Source organism: Choloepus didactylus, chromosome 7, assembly GCF_015220235.1.
Source record: "Choloepus didactylus isolate mChoDid1 chromosome 7, mChoDid1.pri, whole genome shotgun sequence".
NCBI classification, from domain to species: domain Eukaryota; kingdom Metazoa; phylum Chordata; class Mammalia; order Pilosa; family Megalonychidae; genus Choloepus; species Choloepus didactylus.
In genome coordinates, this window is record NC_051313.1 from 119,860,339 (window position 1) to 119,885,489 (window position 25,151).

Here is a 25,151-nt window from a genome sequence, read left to right on the forward strand (position 1 = left end):
GCCAACCTGGCCCAGCACCACCACCACCCCAGGCCGGGGCACAGATGGATGTGGAAATCATTAACTTTTATTAATTTCATAACTGGGAAGTTCCATGGGGAAGTGAAAGGAGAGATGAGGCAAACCAGAGAGGGCTTTGAACATGAGCTGCGGCTGGGGAGATAGGGATCAGGGACAGGCAGAGCCGGCACGGGCCGCGGGGGTCCCCCAGCTTGGATGCGCTGCTTGGTGGGATCCTGGAGGACGAGTTTTGCTCAGAGCTGGGAGTGAGGATGGGTGACCAGGTCTGAGTGTGGAAGGTCAGAGGTAGGGGTGGGGGCGGGGTGACAGATCCTGGCAAGACAGGTAAGGGGTTGGTGGCTGTGACTAGAGGGGCAAAAACTTCAGGACGTCCTGCAGGTGCTGCCTCAGCCACGGCTGCAGGCGGAAGAGGTTGATATGGAAGTCTCGCGGTGGTGGGACCCTGCCAGGGGGAGCCCTTTGGCGGAAGTTTTTGTTGGCGCTGACACAGGGGCTGTAGAGACCCCAACTCACCAGGCCCACCTGGAAGAAGGAAGTGAAGAGGGTGAGAGTCTGCCCCAGCCCCATTCCCCCACCAAGGCCAAGACCCAGTCACCCCAGACCTGCGAGTTTCCCCCTTCTCCTCTCACCTGAAAAAACCTGTATTTTCGCTCAAGGAAAACTGCTCCCCCAGATTCTCCTGCAGAAAGGAGGGAGAGGGGGCCATGTTATCCTGACTCTTCCCCCAGCTCCACTGTCCTCAAGGCAGCACACGGTGCCCTGGTGTCCACCAGCGGCTGCCCCCCCCACCCCCCAGGAATCCATGCCTGGGAGGAGGAAGGGAGCTCACCCTTGCAGGGATTGTCATCCTTCCCTGTCCCACTGCAGAGGAACTGGTCTGTCACCACCTCTCTGACAGACGTCAGGTTGGGGAACATGGCTGTGTGTTGGGAGACCACCTTGATACAGTCATCCCTCTGCAGTATGAGGGGAGCGGGAGAAAGGCATGGAATGAGCAGACCCAGGGGACACCTGGCAGACGAGGCAAGCCAGGAGGAGGGCTGACATGGGCTGGAGGGAGAAAACAGCCAAAGCCAGAAGAGAAGAAGAGATGTCCTGGGAATCCTGTCCCCCACAGCATCCCAGGCCTGAGCCCCTCACCTCCATTCCCATCTTGAGATTAATGTTCAGTTTGCTCCCATTCAAGGCCACAAAATGGGCAGGAACACTCAGCATGTCCAGAAGTTTGCTCTCTGCAGCCGAGGGGAAAAGGGGATGTGGGTGCTGGTCCCCGTTCCCAGAAACCCAGACTCCTCCTGGCTTGGGAACTCTATCCCACTCCCGGGCCCCAGCAATTCCACACCTTAAGCCCCAGCACTCACCGTGGTCCCCGACAGGTGCTACCTGGGGGTCTCCGCAGAGCCAGATTGGCCCCCTCCGTGCAGGGAAGGCAGATGGGCCTGGGGAAATAGGATGCAGGGTCACACAGGCCAGCCCCTTCGGCATCCCTCCTCCTGGGTTCCCCAGAGTACCCTTCCCCGCGGGGGTGCCCTCCCAGCACCTGGCATGGGTGGACATCTTCACTTTCTGAGCCAGCTTCAGCAGGGCGATGTCATCACCGTAGAACTCTAGGATCCCCTGCTTCTTCTTGGCAAAGACATCAAACCCCGAGGAGATCACCGCCTTCTCAATCTGGAAGTCTTTGCCCCACTGGGAGTTGGGATCCCCTGGGAATGGCAAAGTAGATTAGGCTGGCCCAAAGCAACCGAAGGACACAGAGGCTGGAGACAGGTGGCAGACCCGGGGTCGAGAGCCTTGTGCCGCCCTGCCTTACCCACAAAGACTCTCCACAAGGAGAGGTCCTCGGCATTGCGGAAGCAGTGAGCGGCCGTCAGGACCCACTGGTCCGAGATGAGGGCCCCCCGGCAGGTCTCCTGGCTCTTGGGCTGCAGGGGAATGGGCCATCCTCAGGTTCCTGGCCCATTTCACCTCGGCGACCCAAGCCCCAGCCCTCCTTCCCGGTCTTACCTTAATGGTGACGTGCCAGGGTGTCCTTTCCTGGTCAGAGGCATTGGCTGACATGTTCCCCACCCCGCAGATGCTGTCTGTGAGCTTGGAGACATCTGTGAGGGTGAGGAACAGATGGGGAAGGAGGCACAAGAGGGGCCGAGACCCCTGCTGCCCCTTCGCCCCTGCCCCACTCCCAGGTGGGCAAAGCTCACTCACCCAGCATGTGTTCGAAGACCTGGAGCAGAGCCTTTGTGTCCTGCAGAATGAAAGCATGCCTCTCCCCGTCCTTCTTGGACCCCAGCTCGTTCAGTTCTTTCCAGTCCACATCCACCTTGCCCACCCCAATGGCATAGATGTCTGGTGGGAAGGAGGGAAAGCACCAGAATCCTGTGGCTGAGGGTCTACCCCGTGGGACAGGAGGCTGTAATCTGGAAGTCACTCTGTCTTACAAAGCCCTGCAGGAGGTGGACACCCCCCACCCACTTCCCCAGCACTGCCGCCATCACTCTCCCAGCCATGCAGGCCTCCTCTCAGTGTCTCATTCTGCCCTGAGGCCCTTGGCCCCGGTGCCTCCACCCGCTTCACTCCTCCCCCATGTCCACGTGGCTCCCTTCTTACCTTTTGAGACTTGGACTGAAGTGACACCTCTCAGCGAGGACTTCCCCACCCTCCCTGTCTAAAACCACTATGCCCCTGACAGGTCCTTCCCTCCACCAGCTCTGTCTTAAGCCTTAGCACATCTCACTATTTACTGTGCTGTATGGTCTCATGTATCTCATTTATTTCCCGCTCGGAAGGGCAGCCCCACACAGGCAGGCATGTTTGTCTGTTTTGTTCACAGCTGTAGGCCCAGGAGAGGCTCTCTGCGAGTACTTATAAATGATGGACTGAATGAAAAGAACTCAGGCACATAGCCTGGAGCCACAGCTTTGGATATGGTCATCTTTGTCAAATGTAGAACCCGGAAGAGGGGCCCAAAGCCTTCCCTCCCCACTGGAGACCTGGGGCCCACACAACCATCCATGCTGGCCTCTGAGCGTGGGTGCCCTGAGGTGGCCCACAGGGTCCAGGCTTCTCCCAGCCTAGCACCCCTCATGGCCACTCTTGCTTCCAGCAGGCCCTGTGTTGGGTGTAGGGAACGAGAAGTCTCCAGCCAGGAAATAATCCAGCAAGGGTGGTCGGAGGCAGTGAGAGTGCAAGCTGGACAATTACCATGTCCAGGGTGTTATCTTTGACTAGTTCCCTTCAATGTCCCTTTCCTTCTTAATATGGTGTTCTGGAACTGACCCAGTGAGGCTAAGGGAGATGGGAGTGGGATTTGGGTGTTGTCTTTCGCCTGCTGGAGTTTTAAAGAGGAATCAGCTTATCCCTGGGGAACAGGTGGGATGGGGCCCATGAATGGAAAAGGAGAGGACGCAAGGAGAAGGTGAAACTTCGGGGCTCAAAACCAGCTGCCCTCCTTGCCTGGAGAGTCTCTCTCTGAAATTCTTTCCTGGTCAAAGGTCAGTGCAATTTGTGTTTGGTTTGAACCTAAGGAGTTGCTCCTTTAGAGACTGCAACTGACCAAGCCTCAGGTAGTTATCCATACTCCAAAAGAGAAAATGTCAGGGAAGGTCCCTACAAGAAATCTAGCCCCTTCCTCCTGGGGGGATGTCCATAGACACGGCAAGTCAAGATGGAACCAAGGCTGAAACCCTGGACAATTTGCCTGCAGACTCCGCATGCTTCAAGGCAACCCTCGGTCGCTGCCACACAGAGCACAACAGCCTGCAGCCTCAGGCTGGAACCTCAGGAGGGGCCTTGTGCCACCTGCAGGGGGACTGAGGGGGTGGGGTGGGGTTGCAGAGGCTCACCCAGGTAGTCGTTCCTCTTCTGGTTGATGTTCAGTATCTCTTTGATATTGTCGACAGCCCGCTTAGGAGAGCCACCCATGTTGGACTTTCCTATACCAGGGAGGGAACAGAATTGTTCACCTGAGTGGGTATCAGGATTCTCCAGAGCCCTGGAAGGGTGGGCAAGCACTCAGCCTAGGAACTGAAACCTTTATACTGCCTATGTATGTTTTAAACTATACCATTTACTGGAATTTGCCACGTGCCAGGTATCGGACCAAGCGCTTCATATACTTATCTCTTTTAATTTTCGAGATAACCCCAGGCAATGTGGGTATCCTCATTTTATGGATAAGAAAACAGAGTCTTGGTGAGGCTATGTAACTCATCCAAAAATCAAGAGATGACTGACAAAGGCTGGATCCACCCACAGACTGCTCCTTCCATCCACGCACCCCAGCACCACGGCTCTCAGGCTACGTTTCCCCATCTCTCTCATGCTAGCTCACCTCCTGGGTATAACAATAACTAGCATTTACTAGTCAAGAAGCACTTTCACATGAACTGCTTAAATTGCTCTCCGAAAAAAAACTGTGCAGGGAAAGGAGGATCACTATCATTATCGTCATTGTCATCGTTGTCGTCATGATTTCTATCTTAAGAGTAAGAACTTGAGGCTCGGCATGGCAGAAGGGGATCAGAATGTGGGTTTTCTGCTCTGCCTATCATGCAGACTCACTTGCAGAGACGACAATACTCACCATCTGTCAAAAGGATGATGGCATGTCGGATTTCCGTCCAGGCCGCCGTGTGCATCCCAAGGCGTTCCATTTGATTATTCATCATGATATAGACACTATTTAGGGCCTCATATATGTTGGTCCCAGTTCCATTTTCATGGTCTGGAATATGCCAGGAGGAAGGACTCTTTTAGAAACTTCCTGCCTACCACCTCAGGCAAGAGAAGCACTCTGTCTCCCAGCTGTTGGAAATGCATTTATCAGCTGGTTTGATAAACTCAGACCTTTGCCATCTACATAGAAATTTGGTATCATTGTTCAAACATTAAAAGTGTTTCCACCTTATACTGTGAACAGCTGATTGTACACCATGGATGATTGTATGGTATGGGAATATATCTCAATAAAACTGAATAAAAAAAAGTCTTTCCACCTTAGAAATGCTCATTGCATAGCCTCCAATCCAAGGCCACTCTAAAATCCCAAGATCCAAAGATGGGGTTTCCAAAGAGCTTGAGCTGTTTGGTTTTTTTTGTTTGTTTGTTGTTGTTTGTTTTTAACCATTTGCTACCTTCCACCCAGGAAGCTTTCCACGCGGGTAACATACAGGTGTGCAGAAGTGGATAATGACCTGTGGAGGCAATGTGCTGAGCCGTGAAAACCAGATGTCCCCCTCACCCGCACCTGCACCTGCATTTGGACTTGCAGCACTTAAAAGGAAGCCATGAGTTGGTGGGAGCTGGGACTCCCCGGCCAAAGCCCTGGATTTAGAAACCACCCTCCACCCGAGGAACCAGAGCCCCAGAGCCCCAGACTCGAATGCCACTGAGAGGCCTCACTCTCTCTCCGACTTGTCTCCCATCACCATCATTTGATGATACCCGTACCTTTATAGCTGGCATTTTCCAGACTGCTCATCACCTCTGTCACGTCCCGGGAATCATCACTCAGGATGGACATGATGACTTTGGGCTTGGAGGCAAATGTGATGACGGCGACACTCACATCAATCTCGAAGCTGAAGACCTGTGAAGGTGAGTGGAAGGCAGCGTGAGGGGTCCAGAAACCAAAGGACAGCTGGGAAGAGAGCAAGCAGAGGGCACCTGAGGGGGCAGGGAACCCAGGCGGAGACCAAGCGGCAGGTCCCTGCGTGACCCCTGACCCAGGGAAGCTGAGGCACTAACCTTGATCCAGCCCCTCCCCTCTCTAGCGGGCTCCCTCCCTGTGGAATCCTCACCCCAGCTCTGTGGGGAGGCATGATGGCCCCTGTTTTATCCATGAGGAAACAGCCTTGTTACCTTGCCCCAGATTGCACGATCTAGTGGAGCAGGTTTCAAACCCTGTTGGTCGCTTTGCCAACCGCTGCTGTCTCCAACCCACAGCTCAGTGAACTACATAACTCTTAAGTCCTGCGAGACTCTAGGGACCCCAGAAACTGCCTTCTATAAAATGCAGCTGTGAGGAGAAACGTGTGTCTCCACAAATTATCATGAAAAGCAGAATCTCGATGCAAGTGCTGGTCTCCAAACCCTGCTGTTCATGCATCCCATCAATGAAAAATTTTGAACCCACATGCCAAGATAGGCATACTTACTTTTAAATTCTGTGAGAGCATCACTATTCAAATATATTATATACATTTTAAAGCATACATGAAATAGTAAAAACTGTAAAAGGAAGAGACAAAAATTCCTAAGTGGGGATACAGGATTTTTCTGGCACACCCCACTGGATTATCTCATGTGCCCCTCTATGGAGACCACTGTTCTAGATGATAAATTCCTAGAAGGGAGGACCTTGGCCTTGTTCATCTTTGATTTCTCCCAGCACCCAGCAAAGCAAATGACCCTGAATAAGTGCCCCAACAGGGCTTGAGGAATGAAAAATAGATTCATATAAATTGAATCCATGATTCCTGCATGACAGGAATTAATCTGGGAGGACTTCTTGGAGGAGGTGGGGGCAGGAGTCCACGGAAGGGAAGGAGACAGAGAGAGGCAGTGAGCTCAGGAAGTCCCCCTATACATGCAGGCTCCTAATTCCTGACCCTGTCCACCATGTAGCCAGCGCTATCCTTGAATTCTTTGAAGTTTTTTTCCTCCACACTTTGAGAAGCATCCAGGAGCAGGTAGAGGTTCAGGTAACCGGAGCGCTGGATTTGGATTTTACGGCCCAGGTTTTCTGGGAGAAATGTGGAAGGGATGGATTGAGATCCCCACTTCCTACCTGCACTCTCACCAAGGGGTCAGGGCCTCCCTGCCTTCCCTCCAGTCGGCTCGGACCCTGTTGAGCCCACCCCAGGATCCCCGGCCTCCCCAGGCCCCCGCCCCGACCCAGCACCCAGGCCCAGCACCCTGCTGCCCAGCCTCCAGTGCTCACCCTTCTTCTGCTGGTTGGGATTGGTGGCTGCAAGCATGTGGGACAAGGAAGCGCCCAGGGCAGGGGCCACATCCTCAGGGAAGTCATAAGAGTAGGGTTCTGTGGGAAGAGCCAGGCAGGGGTCAGCAGAGTGGAGGCGGGAGTGCCTCTGCCCGGGGGGCTCGAGAGGGGCAGGGCAGCTACTCACGGCGGCAGACGGGCTCCGTCCCGCTCCAGACCCCGCTGCCCAGGCACTCCCGCTCTGCGGATCCCGTCAGCACCAGATTCGAGGAGCAGCGGTACTTGACCTTGTCTCCAAGGCCAAAGCGGGATCCTGTTCGCACTGCGCCTATGGAAGTCCCTGGGTTTGGGCAGTGGCCAGCTGCGAGTGACCAGAGGAAGATGGAGGTAAGCAGGGTACCCAGCCTCCTCCGGCCTCTTGGCCTTTCCCTCCAGGCTCTCCCTCCTCTCCAGACCCTCAGAGCCTCTGAGTGTCCCTCGACCTCCCCCTTGAGAGACACCAGAAATGCGCTTCCCAGGAGCGTGGCTGGAAAAACCTGAAGTAGGGCAAAAGGTTTAGAACTCAGCAGCCTCTGTTGCCCTGAAGCATCCCATACTCGACCCCAACTGCAGAGGCTCACCCCAAACTCCAAAGCTCTGGGGAAGATGCTAGTGTATGAACCCTACACCTCCATCAAGAATATTTGTGTTTCTTACAAGCACAATGAGACACCACTACACAGTCACCAGAATAGCTAAAATTAAAGAGCTGGAGAATTCCAAGAGTTGAAGAGGATGTGGACAACCAGAACTCTGTTACATTGCTGTAGTGTTGATTCGTGAAACTGCTTGCCAACCTTTACCAAAGCTAAACTTATGCCAATCTCTGAACCACACCTAAATATGTACTCAAGAGAAACAAGCACATATGTGTACCACAAGACACCTCCAAGGATGTTCATAGAGCTATATTCATAATAGCCCCAAACTGGAAACAAACCAAATGCCCATGAACAGCAGAATGGAGAAATAAAGTGTGACTTGGTCATATAATGGAATACTACACAGCACTGAAAAAGAACAAACTACTCATACACACATGGATAAATCTCACAAACATAACATTGAATGAAAGAAGCCAGGTGCAAAAGAGTACATTCTGCTTTTTTTTCATTTGTATGAAGTTTTAAAAATAAGCTAAACTCATCAGGGAGCTGGAAGTCAGAAGAGTGGTTACACTTGGGGACTGGGGGGAGTGATTGGGAGGGGGCTGGAGGGAGCCTAGTGGGGTATTGAAATTTCTCTATCCTGAGGGGTGGATACCCGTGTAAAACTTCATCAGGCTGAATGCTGAAGATTAATACACTTTCCTGCAGATAGATATTACTTCAATTCAAAAATAAATTTCATTTATATTTGACTAGATGGCTTTGGGAAAGAGTCGAGGACCCGTGTGAGGAGCCCTCGGTGGGCCGCTAGGGACGGGTGAGGTCCTGCCACCGGTGGACTCTGTTTTTCTGCATGATGTGCTCAGAACTATGATCCTGGAAGCACATAAAACCCACAGGCGAACCTGGCTCTGGAGAATCCTGGGAGACCCACATGTGCCAAGCAGAGCTGCTGGCCCTTCACAGGGACAGTAATGACCATGACAAAAGTGTACGTGGTGCTTACCAGGTACCAGGGGCGTTTCTGGATGCTTACCAATAGTCTCCTCTTCCACACGGCAACCCCCCGAGGGCAGCACTATTACTATTCCCATTTTACAGATGCGAAGACTGAGGGACAGAGAAGTTAAATAACTTGCCCAAAGGCAGTAGAGGGCAGAGCTGGGCTGGGCACCCAAGTCTGGTTTTGGAGGCAAGACATTTAAGCACTATTCTTGACCCTCTTCCAGTGCATAACAATCAGGAGAATATTCCGTGGGGCCCAAATACCAAGTCTTGCTTTGAGGCATTTAGAAGAGCTGGGCAGAGGGGGTGGAGCCTTTATGTTAGACCAGAAACTTACCACTGACTACCTCGGGCCAGGCCCCCTGCGGACTCAGCAGTGTGGAACAGCAGACGGCAATGGACCACACAGAGGCATATTATGGTGGCACAAGGGAACCCCAGGCCCTGCCCCCACCAAGGCTCCCTGGCACCCATCTGGCTCCAGGGTGCCCTGGGAGGCCCCACCTCATGCATCCCGTATTGGGTACCCACCACCGTTATCACACACGGCCGTCTCTCCATCCCACATGCCGTTGGGGCGACACTGCCGCACAGCTGAGCCCCGCAGCGTGAAGCCGTCCTCACACTCGAAGGTCAAGTTGCCGCCCACGGGGTGGGACCCCAGCCGTGGGGTGTACACTCCATTGTCAAAGGAAACGGGGGCCGGACAGCGAACAGCTGGAGGGAGGGAAGAGAGGGGTGGGTACTGCTGGTCTGAGCATTGAGGGGGTGACGTTCAGCTGGAGTGCATGGGAATGGCCAACTTGTCAAAATATTGAAACATTACGTCAAAGCAGAAGTTGCCACTTTTGGCAATTGGTCGGATATTGGCAATTTCACGCAGTTCAACCTAACTGATTACTACCTGTCCACTTTTGGTCACCCCATGTTGGGGGTAACTAAAGGAGTAACGCCTGGCCCATTGGGGGACCCGTGCACTCTGTTCCCATGCACATCCATTCTGAATGGGGCAGATCCGTGCAGTTCCTTGTTAAGCATTTAAAATGCATCCCTTGCTTTAGCCCCCCATCGTCTCCATCAAAACCTGCCCCCGATTGCTTGCTATGGACAATTGACTTCTGCCAAAGATTGTGAAAAACCAAAAAGCAGCTTTGCCATCCCTCCTACACCCTCTAGCCGGGTTAGAGCAGGGCTATTCCCGAGCAGGTCCTAAAGAGAAGTTCTAGAGTGGACATGGGGAGGGTGCCCGAGGCAGGCCCACGGGAGCCTCACGTCTGCAGGACGCCTTTGTGAGCCGGGAGGCCCCGGGGGTCTGCCACTGTCCGTTGCTCTTGCACAGCCGAGACGTTGGGGATGGGTACCGGCCCACGGGGCAGGAGTAGGTGAGGACACTCCCGGGGGCCCAGCCATGGCTGAGGGTGAAGGTGCCTCCTGTGATATTCACGCTCTGAGAGCAGGAGGGAGTGTCTGCAGCCAGACCTGTGGGCAAGGGGACACGGAGATGGAGATGCGGAAGGAAGGGAGGCACAGAGGAGAGATGGAAACAAAAGCCACTGCCCACTTCCCACATGGAAACTCCACCTGGGTGGTGCCCAGGGGACCCGGACATCCCCCTCCCCTGCCTCCTACCTGGGAACAGGGGCAGCAGGCAAAGGAGAGCCAGCAGTGGGTCCATGGTGTCCACTTTAGGGCAAGAATAAGCAGAGAGCCGGGGGAGGGAAAAGGTCATCTGACTTCCCGAAAACCAGAGCTGGCTCAGCAGCCGCTACATTTGCTGCCAGAGAAAGAAAACTAGGGAGTGGCAAAAGGGGAAGTTCTCCTGTAATCAGGGATTAGGGACTGAGCTGAGGGCATGAGACCTTTGGTCTCTCTCCTCAATCCCAATATATCCACAGAGTCGGTGGATCTCCACCACGGGCTTTGCGTACTGCTCCCAGTCTGCACCCACACACACATGCCCTCAGGCACATTACCCATGCAGACAAACTCATTTGCATGCATGCATGGACACACACATGCACTCACACACACGAGCTCTTGCATTAATGGTCTAAAGCACACACACCCACAAGCCATCCAAGATATCGCACAACATTTTATTTAAGCAAAGTTTCAGTGTTTTATGTTGTTGTTTTTTTTTTTTTTGCACTAAGTGGATTTACTTCCTGGAGCCTGGGACAGCGTTGCTTCTTGAACATAAATTTCCAAAGGGTTGAGACTAACTTTCTTAGAACTTCTTGTCAAGTAGGAGGATTCACAATCCTTTTCTTCCCTGAAGCCCTTCCCCAGGGAGGACTTAGAGATGAAACTGAAATCAGCACTTAGTTTTGGAGACTGGAAAAATGCTTAGAACATTTTTACTGAAAGTCCAGTAGATAAAATTCCCAGCTTACAAAATAAATAAATTTGCACTGCTGTTTTAGTCTTTTTTATGGCAGCCAAACCTGTGTCTAACTACCATACCGAGTCAGAGATCAACATGGGAGCCAAAGGCAACCAAAGGGGAGGTGTATTTATTAGGATATAAGCTAGACTCTGTATAAAGAGATCCCAGAATGTGGCGACTTACACAAGATAAAAGTTCACTTCTCTCTCAGATAAGGGGCTCATCATAAGCAGGTGGGACTGATGTGAGTGGGTGGGTGGCCTGGCTGGCAGGGCAGGGTTGCTCCTCGGGGTCACTCAGGACCCCGGCTTCCTTCCATCCTGTGGCTCTGCCCACCACCTGGCATTGTCCCTGTCTGCACCACTGAGACAGGGTCTCCATCGAATCTCCATTCCAGTCCCAAGTAAGTGCAATGAGAGAGGACATAGGGGCAGATCATGACCTGGAAATTCCACCCAACTCTTCCACCCACGCTCCATTTGCAAAAACATGATTATATGGGAGGCTGGGAAATATGGTCTCCAGTTTGTCTACTTTGTGCACAGCTAAAACTAAAGCTATGTCTGGAACTCTAGTATAACTACCCCAGCCCCCTCGCCCCCCACCATGGATAACATTCTCACCAATCCAAGGTTCCTCATGAGGACTAATGACCACTCACCCATGACGGGGAAAGTCGCTCGATAGCACACCCTTTATTAACTGTGCTCCTTTCCCTCTCCACTTCTCTGCTCATGTTTCCTGGGATCACCTCCCAAATACACTACTTGCACTTGAATCCTTGTCTCAGGGTCTGCTTCTGGGGAAAGAAGATTTAATTAACAGGCCCTACTTACTATGTTCCAGGCACTATTCTAAACCCTTTATACATAGGAGTCCACTTCATTCTCACACAAGCCTATGAGGTGGATTCTGTCATTACGCCCACTTTACAGACGAGGAAACTGAAACAACAGAAAAGTGACCTGCCCCAGGTTCACACATGTACTGAGTGTCCAGAGCTGGGATTCACACCCAAGCAGCATGGCTCCTGGGTCAATACTCGCAGCCACCACACTTCAGTGTCTCTTCCTGAGCCAGTGTGTATTATGTCCCCCAGAAAAAGCCATATTCTTTGATGCAATCTTGTGGGGGCAGACGTATTAGTGTTGATTAAGTTGTAGCCTTTGAATTAGGTTGTTTACTTGGAAGTGTGACCCACCCAACTGTAGGTGATAACTCCATGGGGGCATGGCCCCACCCTTTCAGCGTGGGCCTTGGTTAGTTTACTAGAGCACTGTATTAGTGCTCAGACAGAAGGAGCTCAGAGCTTCAGCAAAGAGAGAGCAACTAAGACTGATATTTTGGAGGAGCTGCAGCAACATTTTGGAGAATGCCATTTTAGAGAATGCCATTTTGAAACACAACCTGGGAGCAAGCAGACACCAGCCACGTGCCTTCCCAGCTAACAGAGGTTTTCCAGACGCCATTGGCCATCCTTCAGTGAAGGTACCCCCTTACCTTGGACACTTTATGGCCTTAAGACTGTAACTTCGTAACCAAATAAATCCCCTTTATAAAAGCCAATCCATTTCCGGTGTTTTGCAAAACGGCAGCATTAGCAAACCGGAACACTTCCTAACATCGTCTGAGCTCCCTGTGCTTCCCTTAAGTCCTAATTCCACCCCTACCCCCTTGCACTGCGCCTTTTCAGGCCTTCCCTCCCCCCGGCTCCTGCCTTTCCTGTAACACCCTCTTCCATGTCCATTCTTCTCAATTCCCTCATCCTCCAGGAAGCTCTCCCAGTCCTCGGGATCCTTACAGACCCTGTCCACATGACTTACAGTTTATAGTTTTTCGTGTGCTTGTCTCAAAGTCCCCAGAGGAAGGATCCCAGGAGTTTTTGCCGAAACAATGAGTTTCATGGTTAAGTTCAAGGGTAACACCCTCCCCAGCCCCGCCCTTGCCCCAAGTAAATAACCTGTTTCAGATCAGCAACAGAAGTGGCTTTGATTTCTGTTCCTTCTTTTTTTTTTTAATAAAAATATTTACATTGAGTCAGACCTCACCCTCTTCCTCAAATGCAGCCACCGCTGGGCACTGAATACAACACATACAGCAACCCCCATCCCACCATGCACTGATCTACTTATCCTACTTACTTGGAACTGACTGCCCAACCTTGAGGAACCTGTAGATAAATCACCCTTGGAGCCTCAGGAAAGGATTAGCCCCCCATCCCCAGGCTCCTTCGGGTCCCCGGACCCCAGAGGCCACCCTTCAGGCCCAGACACTGGGCTGGATACTGAACCCTCTCTCCCCTCCCATCCATTCCACAAACATTTCCTGAGAATTAAGCAAAGCACCAAAGGGTGGGATGGGGGACTCCCAAGAAACAGAAGGTCCATCCCTGCCCTCCTGGAAGAGGTCACGTTTTTGTCAGGAGGACACAGCCCCTGTAGACATCCAGGCCTGGGGTACACCAGTGTGCCCGTCTGCCCACACTACAGTTTCTACCTCACCCCCATCCATCCCACCCCTCTAGAGTCTCCACAGTCCTGGGAAGCCAGTCATGCATTTCGGCTCCCTCCCCCAACGTCAAGCCATCTATGGGCTGCCCTGTTTAAGTAACCCAGCCCAAGCAGGAGGATGGTGACCGCAGCTCACTCAGGAGTCAGCTAGGAAAGGGCAAGAGAATGGTAGCCTATAGTTGCAAACCCACCCCCCAGGAATGGACTTAGCTTTGATGGGAGAGGGGACTAATTCCCTCTCCCTCCCCTTTCATTTAAAAATGCCTCTCTAATGTTCCTTCCACCTCCTCCATCCTGGGGAGTGAGGGAGATGCTCCATCTCCTTCCCTGTTCTGAGTCCCACTCCCCTCCCACCAAGGGGACAGCCCTAGGGATGGAGCAGGGGCAGCCTCCTCTCTCGCCCCCAGTGCTGCCATGGTGCAGGGCTGGGACTTTCCCACGGTGGGAGGGACGTGCGTTCATGCCTCGCTTTCCCGCCACACACGCAGACGGAAGGTTATGACCCAGAAGAACGCCTCCTGCCCCATCTCTGGCCTGTGTGGTAGGAGGAACTCAGGTTTTGACTCAAGACAGCCCAGAATCCCGGCTTCAGCCTGGCCACTTTTATTCGCAGTTTCATAACCTCACTCAATCTGTTTTGTCACCTTGTCACCCACGGGGCCAAAGCACAACACACTCCTCTTAAGGTTACCTCTGAGAGTTAAATTAGGAACATCAAAATGAGGGATCTGCTCCGCTGCAGGTGTGAAAGGATAATGTCCAAATACAAGCCCAGCAGCATTCATTGTTCCCCAAAGCAAAGGTTTGGAAATATCCTGTGTTCACCAACAGGGTTCTAACTCAGTACATGGTGGTATATGGACAGGGAATAGTATGCAGCTTCTGAAAGCTTGAGGCTTATCTGTATATACAGGGTGGGATGTCTCAAATAAATATAATATATACTCTCAACTAAACAGATGTCCAGAATAGTGTGCATGAGATGCCATTGCTTATGCAAAAATAATAGGGAAAAGAGGATGATAGCTACTTATGTTCTTTATATGGATATACTTTGTTTCTCTGAAAAGGTTACACATGGAACCGGATAGGAGAGCTGCCCATGGGGAGAATTGGGGGAGGGGGAATGGGGTGCAGGGCAAGGAGGGACACTTTCTGTTCACTGAATCCCCTTTATTACGTTGTATTTTTTATTGCGTGAGTATGGCACAGATTCAGATAAATGGTGAGAAACATAAGGAGGCCAAGGAAAAAGTGCCGGAAACAGGCGGGAAGACTCTGGCAGGAGGTCTTTGGGGAATGAGCAGCTCCTTTGTATCTCAAACCCTGTCCCCCAATATAAGAAGTCCAGTAAATGCCTTTTCACAGAAAAAGTGGCTTACGTGTTCGCCTGAGTGTTCCAATCCACCAAAAGAATCACCCTGCCGGAATACTAACAAGGGGCTCTGATGCAGTTCTCTCTGCAGATTACGTTTTACTTTGTAAAATCTCAACTATGCAAAAGGGAGAGAATAGTGTAATGAACCTCCGTGTAACCCTCACGCAGCTTCGACAATTATGAGTGTATGGATGATCTCGGGTCATCTCTATTCGCCCCGCCCACTCCTTCTGGGATGATTTTTAAACCAATCCAAATCACTTGAAAATATATCTGCACTTTTTAAAAAGTGATAACAACATGTGACGCTTCACCTTTGACCAATCAACTTGCATGATCTTGGTAAACATTCTTTTTTGTTGTTGTTTTTAAATTGAGGTAAACACACGTACAGAAAAGTGCACAGTTCTTATGTGTACTGCTCACTAACTTTTTACATAGGGATTCCCCTGAGAAATCACAATCTAGATAAAAAATCTGGAACATTCTCACTCCCCACAAAACTCTCTCACGCCCTTCCCTATCAATTCCCCACCCCTACACATACACACACACACACACACACACACACAATTTTATTTTAAAATGTAATTTCATTATCAATGTTTTATGTAAAAGCTAAAAGATTTCATTTACCCTAAAATATTTCTCTTTTGCTTTTTGGCTTTTCCCAAATGAAATGCCTCTCTTTTTTTTTTTTAATTTTTTTTCCCCAAAATGCCCCATTTGAATTATAATTTACAAAACATTTCATTATTCTCTGCTTAGAATTTTGTTTCCATTTTACTTTTCATTTTAACCATTTTAACTGGTTACTCCCCATTCCCTCTCCCCCCCACCCCCACCCCTGATAACCACTGTTCTGTTTTCTGTCTCTTTGAATTTGCTTATTCTAAGTATTTCATTTAAGAGAAATCATACGATATTTGTCTTTTTGTGTCTGGCTTATTTACTCAACTGGATGTCTTCAAGGTTCATCCATGTTATAGCATATATCAGAACTACAATTCTTTTTATGGATACACTACACTTGGTTTATCCATTCATCTATTGATGGACTCTTAGGTTGCTTTCACCTTTTGTTCTTGTGAATATTGCTCCAATGAACATTGGTGTACAAATATCTGTCCAAGTCCCTCCCTTCAATTCTTGGGGTATATACGTAGGAGTGGAATTACCAGGTCATACAGTAATTCTATGTTTAACTATCTAAGGAACCACCAAACTGTTTTCTACAGCAGGTGCACCATTTTACATTCTCACCAAAAAATTGTATAAAGATTCCTATTTTTCCACATCCCCACAAACATTTGTTGTTCTCAGGTTTTTTTTTTTTTTAATGACAGTCATCCTAGGGGGTATGAAGTGGTATCTCACTGTGGTTTTAATCTGCATTTCTTTAATTGCAAATGATGTTGAGCATATTTTCATATACCTACTGTCCTTTTGAATATCTTCTTTTTTGAGAAATGTCTATTCAAATCTTGATCCATTTTTTAATTGGTCTGTTTGTCATTTTATTGTTGAGTTGTAGAATTTCTTTATAAATTCTGGATACTAAACCTTTATCAGAAAGTGGTTTCCAATTTCCAAATATTTTCTCCCATTCTGTAGGTTGTTTTTTTCCCTTTAATGATGAAGTCCTTGGATACACAAAGGTTTTTAATTTTGATGATGTCCCATTTATCCATTTTTTCTTTTGTTGTTTATTCTTCTTGTGTAAGGTCTAAGAAACCACTGTCTAACACAAGATCCTGAAGATGCTTGTTCTAGTTTGCTAATGCTGCCAGAATGCCAAACACCAGAAATGGATTGGTTTTATAAAAGGGTGTTTATTTGGTTACACAGTTACAGTCTGAAGGCCATAAAGTGTCCAAGGTAAGTCATCAACAATCAGGTACCTTTACTGGAGGATGGCCAATGGTGTCCGAAAAAAAACTCTGTTAGCTGGGAAGGCACATGGCTGGCCTCTGCTCCAGAGTTCTGGTTTCAAAATGGCTTTCACCCAGGACATTCCTCTTTAGGCTGCAGTTCCTCAAAAATGTCACTCTTAGTTGCTCTTGGGGAGTTTTTCCTCTCAGCTTCTCCGGAGCAAAATTCTGCTTTCAATGGCCGTCTTCAAACTGTTTCTCAGCTGCAGCTACTCTCAGCTCCTAGGCATTCTTCAAAGTATCCCTCTTGGCTGTAGCAAGCTTGCTGCTTCTGTCTGAGCTTATATAGTGCTCCAGTAATTTAATTCAGACCCATCCTGAATGGGCGGGGCAACACCTCCATGGAAATTATCCAATCAGAGTCATCACCCACAGTTGAGTGGGGCACATCTCCATGGAAACACTCAGAGAATTACCATCTAATTAACACTGATAGGTCCACCCACACAAGATTACATCAAAGATAATGGCATTTGGGGGGACATAACACATTCAAACTGGCACAATGCTTCTCTATGTGTTTTTCTATGTTTCTTCTTCCCTATGTTTTATAGTCCTGGTTCTTATATTCAGGTCTTTGATCCATTTTGAGTTCATTTTTGTATATGGTTGAGATAAGGGTCATCCTTCATGATCTTCTGCATATGGATATCCAGTTCTCCCAGACTATTTGTTGAAGAGATTACTCTTTCCCAATTGAGTGGACTTGGCACCTGATGTGTCTTTCTGCTTTCCACCCCCTGGGCCTTCTCCGGTACCTCAGGTGCCCTATAGGCCCATGTGCAAGCATAAATGGGGAAGGCACAGGGGCTTATTGCCAACAAATGACTTTCAAGCTATGGAGAGTAGAAGTCAGTGGGTAGAAGCTCCTGCCTCCCATCAGGTAGACAATTCCTGAAGACATTCTGTTCTGGCCTCATGAAGTTCCACTGGAATCTAAAGAACACATCAGTAACATCCTTATCACTCTCTGTTCTGGTTTGCTAATGCTGCCGTTATGCAAAACACCAGAAATGGATTGGCTTTTATAAAGGGGGTTTATTTGGTTACACAGTTACAGTCTTAAGGCCATAAAGTGTCCAAGGTAAGGCATCAGTAATCAGGTACCTTCACTGGAGAATGGCCAATGGTGTCCAGAAAACCTCTGTTATCTGGGAAGGCACGTGGATGAAGTCTGCTCCAGAGTTCTGGTTTCAAAATGGCTTTCTCCAAAATGTTGCTGTTGGGGCATTTTGTCCTGTCTTAGTGGCAACTCTTCTTCAAAATGTCACTCCCAGTTGCTCTGAGGTCCTCTGTCTGTGAACTCCTTTATAGGACTCCAGTGATCCAATTAACACCCACCCTGAATGGGCGGGGTAACACCTCCATGGAAATCATCCAATCAAACATTTCACTCACAGTTGATTGAGTCACTTCTCCATGGAAACACTCAATCAAAGAATTCCAATCTAATCAACACTAATATGTCTGCCCACACAAGACTGCATCAAAGAACATGGAGTTTTGGGGGACATAACACATACAAACCAGGACACTCTCTCAAGCTGGCTATTCCTCCTTCATGGTCTCACACTTCCTGCAACCTCATTCCTGCTTCCTGGAATCATCTCCAAATTAACTATCTGCACCCAAGTCTTTGTCTTGGGCTTTACTTTCAGGGAAACCCAAATTAAGACAGTCCTTTTCCCATCCTCTTCTCCCCATAATCCACTGCTCTTCTTCCAAGGGCTCCCCACCACCAGGCAGTGACATTAACACAAAGAATTATAAGCCGTCAATCTACTGGTCTCTTCATGTCCCTGGATCACAAACTCCTCATGGACAGAGACCCTGTGACACCTTTGGGATCCCCAGTGTCGAATGGGAAAGAGATATATAAGCCAGTCAGCTCTGCATCAAGCTGTGGCAGTCACTGAGGCTGATCACCAGTTTTCAGGCACAAGTAGGATTGAATTTCTCTGTGCTCTGGAAGTTAGGCATAGGCATATGGCTTATTTTGGCCAATGAGATATGGATAGAGGTGATATATTGTTGTTTCTAGGGAGAAGTGTTTAATTGTCAATGCCAGACACCACAGTACCCTCTTTTGACAGAGCCTCTGATGATCAGAGTCCCCCAATACCACCCCCAATAACCCGACATGTAGTGCTGAGAAATAAAGCTTGTGTTAAGCCACTGAGATTTGGGGGTTGTTTGTTACTGCAGCATTATTTAGCCATCCTAACTAACATAGGAACTAAGATTGGGGTGCATATAAGGTTCACAGGACATACGGGAGGAGATCAGGTCTCTCCAGAGGAGAGGAACTTGAGAGTCTTAAAATGTAAGTGTTCTCCAAAAGCACAAGAAACAAAAGAAAAAACAAAGTGGACTTCATCAAAATTTAAAATTTTTGTGAATCAAAGGACATTAGCAAGAAAGTGAAAAGACAACCTATAGAACGAGAGAAAATATTTGGGAATCATATATATGATAAGGGTTTAATATCTAGAATATATAAAGTTCTACTACAACCCAACATCAAAATGACAAATAACTCAATTTAAAAATTGGCAAAGGACTGGAATAGGCATTTCCCCAAAGAAGATATACCAATAGCCAATAACCACATGAAAAGATGCTCAATATCATTAGCCATTGGGAAATGCAAATTAAAACCACCTACGAGGATGGCTATCATGTAAAAAAGGAAAATAACAAGTACTGGTGAGGATGCAGAGAAATAGGAACCCTTGTGCATTGTAGATGGGAATGTAAAATGATGCACTTGCTGTAGAAAACTTTGGCAGTTCCTCAGATAGTTAAACCCAGAATTACTATATGACCTGACAGTTCCACTCCTGGCTACATACCCAAAAGAACTGAAAGCAGGGACTCAAACAAATGTTTGCTCACCAGTGTTCTATGAATGGATAAACAAAATGTGATATATACATACAATGAAATATTTTTCAGTCATGAAAAGTCAGAAAATGAAGTTCTGATACATGTGACAACATGGATGAACCTTGGAGACATCATGTTGGCTAAAATAAACAGGCACAAAAGGACAGATATTGTATGATATATGATGTAACTTATATGAAATACCTAGAATCAGCAAATTCATAGAGACAGAAAGTAGATAACAGGTAACCAGGGGTGGAGGGATGGGGAATGGGGAGTTATTGCTTAATGGGGACAGAGTGTCTGTTTGGGGTGATGGAAAAGTTTTGGTAATAGATGGTGGTGATGGTGGCACAACATTGTGAGTGTAGTTAATATCACTGACTTTTTCGCATGAAAGTGGTTAAAATGGGAAATCGTGTGTTGCAAATATGTCACTACAATAAACACTTTTTAAATTAAAAAAAAAAAAAAAAAGCCAAGACGAGTTTTCAACTCCCTGATAAAGGGGGTTGAGGGTCAAGCAGTGCATGTGAGCCAAGGCTTGGGTTCTGCAACCCCAGAGTACATGACGGGAACTCCAAGTAGTTCAGTTTCAGGGTGGGAGAGAGAAGGGGAGGCCACCTTGAGACTAGGCCCTGGAGGGGAGTGTGCCCAAGTAAGGAGCTGGCATTTGTAGTTTGCAGGCAATTAACTATACCATATTTTAGGTAAGGAAATGATATGATTTGATTTGCATTTCAGAAATACTATTCTGGAGTCAGTGTGGGAAGTGAATTGGAAGGGGCTGGAAAACCAGTTAGGAGACTTTTTGTAGTTCTAGCAGAAGAAGACAAGAGGCTGAGCAAGCAAAGAAGTGGAGGAGAGACCAGGACAAATACCGAGGAGAGGACTTCGGAGGCCCCTCTGAGCCCTCTCCTCTGGGCTCTCATTGCACCCCAGGGCATGCCTTCCTCTCAGTATTTATCACAGGGCATTGGGATTGATTGCCTGTGTACTGACCATAATCCTCTTGAGGACAGGGACTGCATCTTACTGTGCTTTTACCACCAGCATTAGCTCAGAGCTGGAACATAGTAGGAACATATATATTTATTACATGGATGGAGAAAGGGTTGGCGGCTCAGTATATATGAGGGATGAAGGGGAAAGGAGTCTATATTGAATCCCAAGTTTTGGGCTGGGGTGATGGGTGGGATGCTGGCACCGTGAAGTGAGTTGTTACACGGTGCATCATGGGAACACAGACTTGGGCACAACAGAGACTTGCAGCAACAACAGATACTTTCAGCAAATGACTGCTTCGTTGCTTACATAGCACAAAAGTCCAAAAGAGCAGGGCAAGAGATTCCATCATGGCTGGTTTCCTGGGAAGATCAAACTGTTCCACTTGGCGTAGAAGAGAGACAAGTTTACACTGTCCGAGGTGGGTATTTATCCACCCCAGGGGAGGGGGCCCTGCCACTGAGAGTTTCCTGCCCTGCTAAGCATCTGGAGCTACTTGTTCCCGGTTTCCGGATTTGAGGTCTGGTCAGGCATTTTCATGAGAGCTAACATCTCCCCTGCAGTGTGAGTGGAAACAGACTGAAACGTCATCGCACGATAGAAGACGGGGCAGCAGTGGGTGAGGGCTGGGAGATGACGGCTGAGTGTGTGTCTGTGACTTTCCAGACAGGCACCACACCCCAGGACCATAGGAGCAGAAGCAGGTTTGAGGAAAAAAATAACAGATTCTGCCTAGGATATGTTGCATTTGGGTGTCTTTGGAATTGACCAGGAGGAGATGGACATTCCAGACTGGAACAGGAGACATGTCTGGCTGCAGCTAGAGATGTAAGCGTCATCAGGGTGGTAACTGACCTCTTGAGAGCAGGTGATACTAGCCAGGGTGATGGATCAGAGGAAGGCCAAGGACACCAACAGTCACAAGGTGGGGAAAGGAAGAGAGTGAGTGGTTGAAGAAGAGACAGAGGCTGTAGAAGAAAAGGAACCTGGAGACTGGGGTGTCATGGAAACAGAGGAAACCAGTATATCAAATGAGAGAGTGGTCAAACGTGTCACTGGCTGCAGAAAACTCAAGCCAGATGAAGACTGAAGGATATCCATTACCTTTGAAAATTGGGAAACATTTAGTGACCTTTTCCCAAACAGCAAGCTTAATTACAGTAGTCCCACTGCTAGTGGGAGTGTAAAGTACTTCCATCAATTCAGAAAATAGTTTGGCAATTGTGCTGGTTTGAATGTATTATGTCCCCCAGAAAAAGCCATATTCTTTGATGCAATCTTTGGGGCAGACATATTAGTGGGGATTAAGTTGGAAAGTTTGGATTAGGTTGTTTGCATGGAAATGTGCCCCACCCAAATGTAGTTGATAACTCTGAAGAGATATTTCCAAGGAGGCATGGCCCCACCCATTCAGGGTGGGCCTTGATCACTGGAGCCATATAAATGAGCTGACAGGCAGAGGGAACTCAGTGCAGCTACAGCTGTGAGTGACATTTTGAAGAGGAGCTACAGCCAAGAGGGACACTTTGAAGAAAGCACAGGAGCTGCAGATGAGAGACAGTTTGAAGATGGCTGTTGAAAGCAGACTCTTGCTCCAGCTAAGAGAAGACAAATACCCCAAGTGCAACTAAGATTGACATTTTTGAGGAACTGCAGCCTAGAAAGGAACTTCCTCGGAGAAAGGCATTTTGAAACCAGAACTTTGGAGCAGACGCCAGCCACGTGCCTTCCCAGCTAACAGAGGTTTTCCGGACACCATTGGCCATCCTCCAGTGAAGGTACCTGATTGCTGATGTGTTACCTTGGACACTTTATGGCCTTAAGACTGTAACTGTGTAGCCAAATAAACCCTCTTTTATAAAAGCCAATCCATTTCTGGTGTTTTGCATTCCAGCAGCGTTAGCAAACTAGAACAGCAATAGCCAGGGGAGTTGAACACATGTAGATCTCATCCCCCAGCAGTTCCACTCTTATGAATATATTGATGCCGGCTATTCAAAGTATGGTCCAAGGACCATCAGCATTACCAGGAGCTTCTAGGAATGCAGACTCTCAGGCCCCACCCCAGACCAGTTGACTCAGAATCTGCAATTAAACAAATCCCCAGGTGATTCGTGCTCACACTGGAATTTAAGCACTGAATCTTCAAACTTTTTGCTCATCTATCCCTGAAAGAATTTTGCAAAACTATGTACTCCCTTGCACAATTGTATGCTGCCTCCTAAAATTTTTTGCAAACATTTAAATAGTTCCAAAAGGATGCAATTTTCAGTGTGTTGTAAATAATGACTTTTTAAAGTGTTATTTCACTCTCAACAATTGCCTCTGTGATTCTCTAAAAAGTACATGACCACACTCTTCCTTAACAGTCAGAAATTTCACACTGTTTCATTTTTTCTGAATTCACATTTCTATTTCTACTCCCAAAACATTAGCCTAGTGTAATATATTCTATTCTCTGCATCAAAAATATGTCTATAAATTGAAACAGTTTTTAAAATTTCTTGTAGCCTTAAGGTTCTATGTGTAAAACACTTTCTTCCAGAGTAAGTCACCATTATGATTATTATTAATAATTTATCAAAACAGCATAAAATATTACAAATTTTGCTAGATATAATTAAGAAAAAGTAAAAAGAATACATTGGAAGTGCAATTCTAAATGAGATGGTTGGGCCAATTTCTTTTCAATAGATTCATTGTTTTCGTGAATGAACATTACTTATTTATTGCTAGAATTAGACAGGGATTCAGCATGAATTCTATTGCTATTTTTCATTTTTATAGATGTTAGAACTGAAAATCTTGTTCTCATAAATACAAAGACAGGAATGGGAGGAGTTTTGTCATGGCAATGTCAGTAACATCTTTGAAGTCACTTGGTTACATGCCAAAACACAGTGATCTGTCATCGAAAATTATCATAAGAAACCTACAGCTCTCTCAGAGCTAAGCGGGTGAGGATAGAATAGAATGTGCTGAAAACCCTTAAGATCCTTATCATCGGCGAGAGTGGGGTGGGCAGGTCCAGCCCCCTCTTGAGGTTCACAGATGATACTTTTGCTCTAGAGCTTGCAGCAACAATAGGTGTTGACTTTAAGGTGAAAACAATTTCAGTGGATGAAAATAAGGCTAAACTTGCAATATGGAATACTGTTGATGAAGAGCAGTTCAGAAAATTAACTTTTAGCTATTACAGAGGTACACAGGGCGTTATATTAGTTTACGATGTCACAAGAGACACCTTTCTTAAACTGGATAATTGGTTAAATGAACTGGAAACATACTGCAGAAGAAATGACACAGTGAACATGCTAGTTGGAAATAAAATAGATAAGGAAAATTGTGACGTTGATCGAAATGAAGGACTGAAATTTGCACAAAAGCATTCCATGCTATTCATAGAAGCAAGTGCAAAAACCTGTGATGGTGTCCAATGTGGCTTTGAGGAACTTGCTGAAAAGCTCATTCAGACCCGTGAACTGCAGGGAAGTGAGAACCAGAATAAAGGAGTAAAACTGTCACACACGGAAGAAGGCCAAGGAGGCGGCGCCTGTGGTGGTTGTTGTTCTGTGTTACAAACTCTAGGAAATTCTGTCTCTTGCGTATTTGATCAGATAGTGACATCTTTCTGTATATAAACTCTAACTGCTATTTTAGGGACCTTGCATTTTGCACATATTTGTTTTGCATCATGGCAGTAAATATTTGCAAGAAATCCCACTCACAACTTTCCCGGGTAAAACATTATGGTAAGCATGCACAATTTGCAGTCTACAGTTTTTTATGAAACATAAAATAGGTGTACCTTTATGAGTACATTTTATTTTTTTAATTAAATTTATCATATTTTATGAATTAAATTTATCATGTAATTTTAAAAGATCTATCCATTCAATATATGTTGATAGAAGGTCTCTTTTGGTCTCCTCTTTGCTTAAATCCTCCTATCAATTACTGAATTAGTTTGTACATAGAGCTCCTGGAAACACTGGGAGGTGTACATGTATTATCAAACTGGTGAATTCCTTCAGAAATAACAAAGAGCATGATTCCACAGCTTTTCTAGGATGTGCACTGGCAGATTCTCTTTTAGTACTACACATAATTCTCATGACAGAATGTAGCCCAGGTCACTTATAATTAAATCTCTTTTTGTTTTGATGCTTCTAAACTAGCATTGATACGTTAAAGATCAAAGTTTGGCCTTACTTTTTAACTTACTTCCATGAGTAACTTGGTTGCTTACCTAGAGTTTTTAATTCTGTGGTAGCTACATTGGATGAGTGGCCCCTTTGCACAGCCTGTTGGGTTATGTGGTGTTTGGCAGAATGGCAATAAGATTTTCCGCCATCTTGGTTTCACAAGGACATGAATAGTGTGTTTATTGTAACTCACATAGTACCACTTTTCAAACCAACCCTTTTTTTCATAAATGTTGG

General features: G+C 47.4%; 1 protein-coding gene and 1 pseudogene across 1 annotated transcript; one reads left to right on the forward strand and one right to left on the reverse strand.

The window, feature by feature from the left end:
• Window positions 1–45: 45 nt before the first annotated feature.
• C2 (complement C2) lies at window positions 46–11,742 on the reverse strand. Its single transcript, XM_037844780.1, is given in 20 exon segments — window positions 46–543; window positions 651–700; window positions 851–977; window positions 1,162–1,253; window positions 1,383–1,389; window positions 1,391–1,460; window positions 1,562–1,727; window positions 1,835–1,946; window positions 2,029–2,123; window positions 2,227–2,367; window positions 3,864–3,953; window positions 4,604–4,744; window positions 5,470–5,608; window positions 6,630–6,763; window positions 6,962–7,060; window positions 7,149–7,322; window positions 9,145–9,330; window positions 9,886–10,092; window positions 10,243–10,296; window positions 11,661–11,742. Coding segments are annotated over 20 exon segments (2,265 nt in total). The 5' UTR covers window positions 11,665–11,742; the 3' UTR covers window positions 46–366.
• A 2,181-nt stretch (window positions 11,743–13,923) lies between these two features.
• On the forward strand, window positions 13,924–24,350 carry LOC119540717 (annotated as a pseudogene).
• The last annotated feature ends 801 nt before the right edge of the window (window positions 24,351–25,151 follow it).